The 2,836-nt window shown below is 50.2% G+C and overlaps 1 protein-coding gene across 1 annotated transcript; it reads left to right on the top strand.

The window, feature by feature from the left end:
* The first annotated feature begins 264 nt into the window (after positions 1–264).
* On the top strand, positions 265–2,653 carry lratd1 (LRAT domain containing 1). Its single transcript, XM_063222428.1, has 2 exons — positions 265–399; positions 926–2,653. Exon 2 carries the CDS (start codon positions 963–965, stop codon positions 1,749–1,751), a length of 789 nt encoding a protein of 262 aa, XP_063078498.1. The 5' UTR covers positions 265–399; positions 926–962; the 3' UTR covers positions 1,752–2,653.
* The last annotated feature ends 183 nt before the right edge of the window (positions 2,654–2,836 follow it).

Below are 2,836 nucleotides of genomic sequence, written 5' to 3'. Positions count from 1 at the left end.
GTGTGTGTGTGTGTGTGTGTGTGTGGGTGTGGGTGTGTGTGTGTGTGTGTGTGTACAGTGTGTGTGTGTGTGTGTGCGTGCGTTAACCTAAACGAACTGACGCAGGGATGTGCTCTCCCCCTCAACAAGACAGACTTAACATTTAATGAGAAGCCCCAGCCAATCGCTGCTGGGAGAAAATGTTTTTTGCAGCCGTTTTGGGCGGAGTTTGCGTTTGTACTTATAGCCAGGCGATGCAGGGGAAACAGAAGTATAAGAGGCACGGCGAGAGGCAGGAGAGCACGAGGGAGGCGCAATCGACCTGTCGAAAGAGCGCTTGCGTCCGTGGACACCAAGCAGGCGCGCATTCACCTATGGACCAAACGGATATTTGATCTGTCATCGTTGGGGAATCGGCAGGTTAGCCACCTTCCCGTCAGACCTTTGGGTGTGTGTGTTTGTGTGTGTGGGTTTTTTTTCCTTTCTTTTTTCACCTCAAGTCTGAAGCGAGTCTCCATTCGGGCGAGAACGCTTCTCACAAAGAGAGCAGCCGTTACCCTTTTTGGTCGTGGTTACCAACTGGTTTCGCCTCTCCAACGGAGTTTACCTGAGCCCTTTGTCTACCGACTGATAAGTGTTACTCCAAGGAAACACTGGCATAATTGTGTTTCAACAGCACAGACACTGAAACATTTGCCATCGTGTCCGTGGTTACATTGTCTGTCGAGGCTCCTATTTTTTTCTGGCGTGCGTATTTGCCTTTCCATGGCTTGTTTACCTACCCTTGCATGACGCGCATGTGTGTTTGCGTGTGTGTTTTTCATGATTCGTGTGTTTGTTTACCTTTGTGCTCTGACTGGCTCTATTTCTTTTTCATTCTCTGTCTGTCATGTTTCCTTCACCCCCCTTCTCTCTCTCTCTTGCTGTCTCTCTGTCCAATGCACAGAAACAGTATTCCATGCCTCTCCTTCGCCTGGTCATTGATGGGAAACCAACTAGACCGGATCACCCATCTCAACTACAGCGAGCTACCCACCGGAGATCCGGCGGGCATTGAGAAGGACGAACTGCGGGTCGGCGTGGCTTACTTTTTCTCGGATGAAGAAGACGAACTGGACGAGCGTTCACAGTCGGACAGTTACACCAAGGACAACAACAGCAGCCCAAGCAAGGACGGTCCCGTGTCGGTCGACGAGGTCGAGTACTCTGCCTTCTGCTGTCAGGAATGTATTTTCTCCAAACTGCGAGAGAACGAGGACCTGAACGTGTACTCGGTGAAAACTTTGCTCACCATGTGCAAGCCGGGTGATCTGCTGGAGCTGGTGGGCAATGCCCAGCCGCCTCACTGGGCGATATTCGTGCGGGAGGATCAGATCATCCACCTGCACAAAGGCGAGATCCGTAAGGACAGCCTGCCGGAGATAAGCAGCGGCCGCCAGGGCAGGATTGTGAATAATCGCTACCGCTATCGGTCGCTGCCCGCGGAGCTGGTTATGCAGAATGCCTGTGGACACCTGGGGCTCAGTAGTGCCGAGATTTGCTGGACGAACTCGGAGAGTTTCGCTGCCTGGTGCCGCTTCGGGAAACGGGAGTTTAAGGCTGGGGGAGAGGCGCATTCCGCCGAGCAACGTTATTTCCTCAAGGTGCACCTCTCGGAGACCACCGTGCACACACTTATGTTTCGCAGCCTTGAGGATTTGATACGGGAGAGACGAAGGGTGGACGCTAGTGGAATTCTCAAAGAGCTGTCGTTGGTTAATGGGAAAGAGTGATACCTTATTCGATTACCATGGTCTGGTTTCCCACCCTTACAAACCCCTGTGGACCTGTTGGGACTCTGCATGCCTACAGTGAGGGCTGGCGTGCTGGTTTTGCCGTTATGTTGGATATTTGGAGTTTAAGCCCGCCTTTTTAAAGGACAACGCCCATTGTTTTTGTGAGAGGGTTAAAGGAGTTCGATAATATGCCATCAAAAGTCACCTTGTACCTTTAAAAAAGTAACTAACACACACACACACACACACACACACACACACACACACACACACACACACACACACACACACACACACACACACACACACACACACACACACACACACACACACACACGCTCTTCAGAGTGAAAGAAAAGCAACTCGCAACTGCATTTCAGCGCGCGCTCTGCGGCAAGACACTTGCTTCCTCAGCCTGCGCTGCCTGGCGCCCTCGTGCTTTGACGTTATTTTTTTTTATTAACCCCTTCCTCCACTGAAAATGCTGGAGCATCGGAGCTCACGACAGATGCGGTCAGCCTCTTTTTTGGCCATAACAACCCTTTCCAGCTTCATCTTTCCCTGCTTCACAGACTTAAAAACAACAACTTTGCGCCCTGCTCCTCAGAAAAGGTGGCTATGACAACCACTATTTTAGTATCATATTTTGTGTACTTGGACATTCGGTTTTTTTAGTCATATTTTTGTATTTCAGTTACCAAACGCCCCCTTTGTTTTTCCTTTCGGTTGAATAAATGTAGATTGCCATATGGACAAAACTAAAAATGTTGTGCTCAAATGTCAAAAAAAAGAAAGAAAGATACATTTGTACGTGTACGTCTGTGCCTCTGTGTGTGTGTGTGTGTGTGTGTGTGTGTGTGTGTGTGTGTGTGTGTGTGTGTGTGTGTGTGTGTGTGTGTGTGTGTGTGTGTGTGAGATACCAATTCACCCCCTACCCCGCGGGAATCTTGCATTCCCCCACCCTCCTGCGCCCCAGCCTGCCTGCCTGCCAGCCTTTCTCTGCTCAGAGTTCGTGCTGCATTTACAATTCTCCTCACGTAAAGATTTCCTTTGCCTCGCAGTATCGATCGCCCTCTCTCTTT

This window comes from Engraulis encrasicolus, chromosome 18, assembly GCF_034702125.1.
Source record: "Engraulis encrasicolus isolate BLACKSEA-1 chromosome 18, IST_EnEncr_1.0, whole genome shotgun sequence".
NCBI classification, from domain to species: domain Eukaryota; kingdom Metazoa; phylum Chordata; class Actinopteri; order Clupeiformes; family Engraulidae; genus Engraulis; species Engraulis encrasicolus.
The sequence above is the reverse complement of the archived record's forward strand: the minus strand, read 5'-3'. Positions and strand labels throughout refer to the sequence as shown.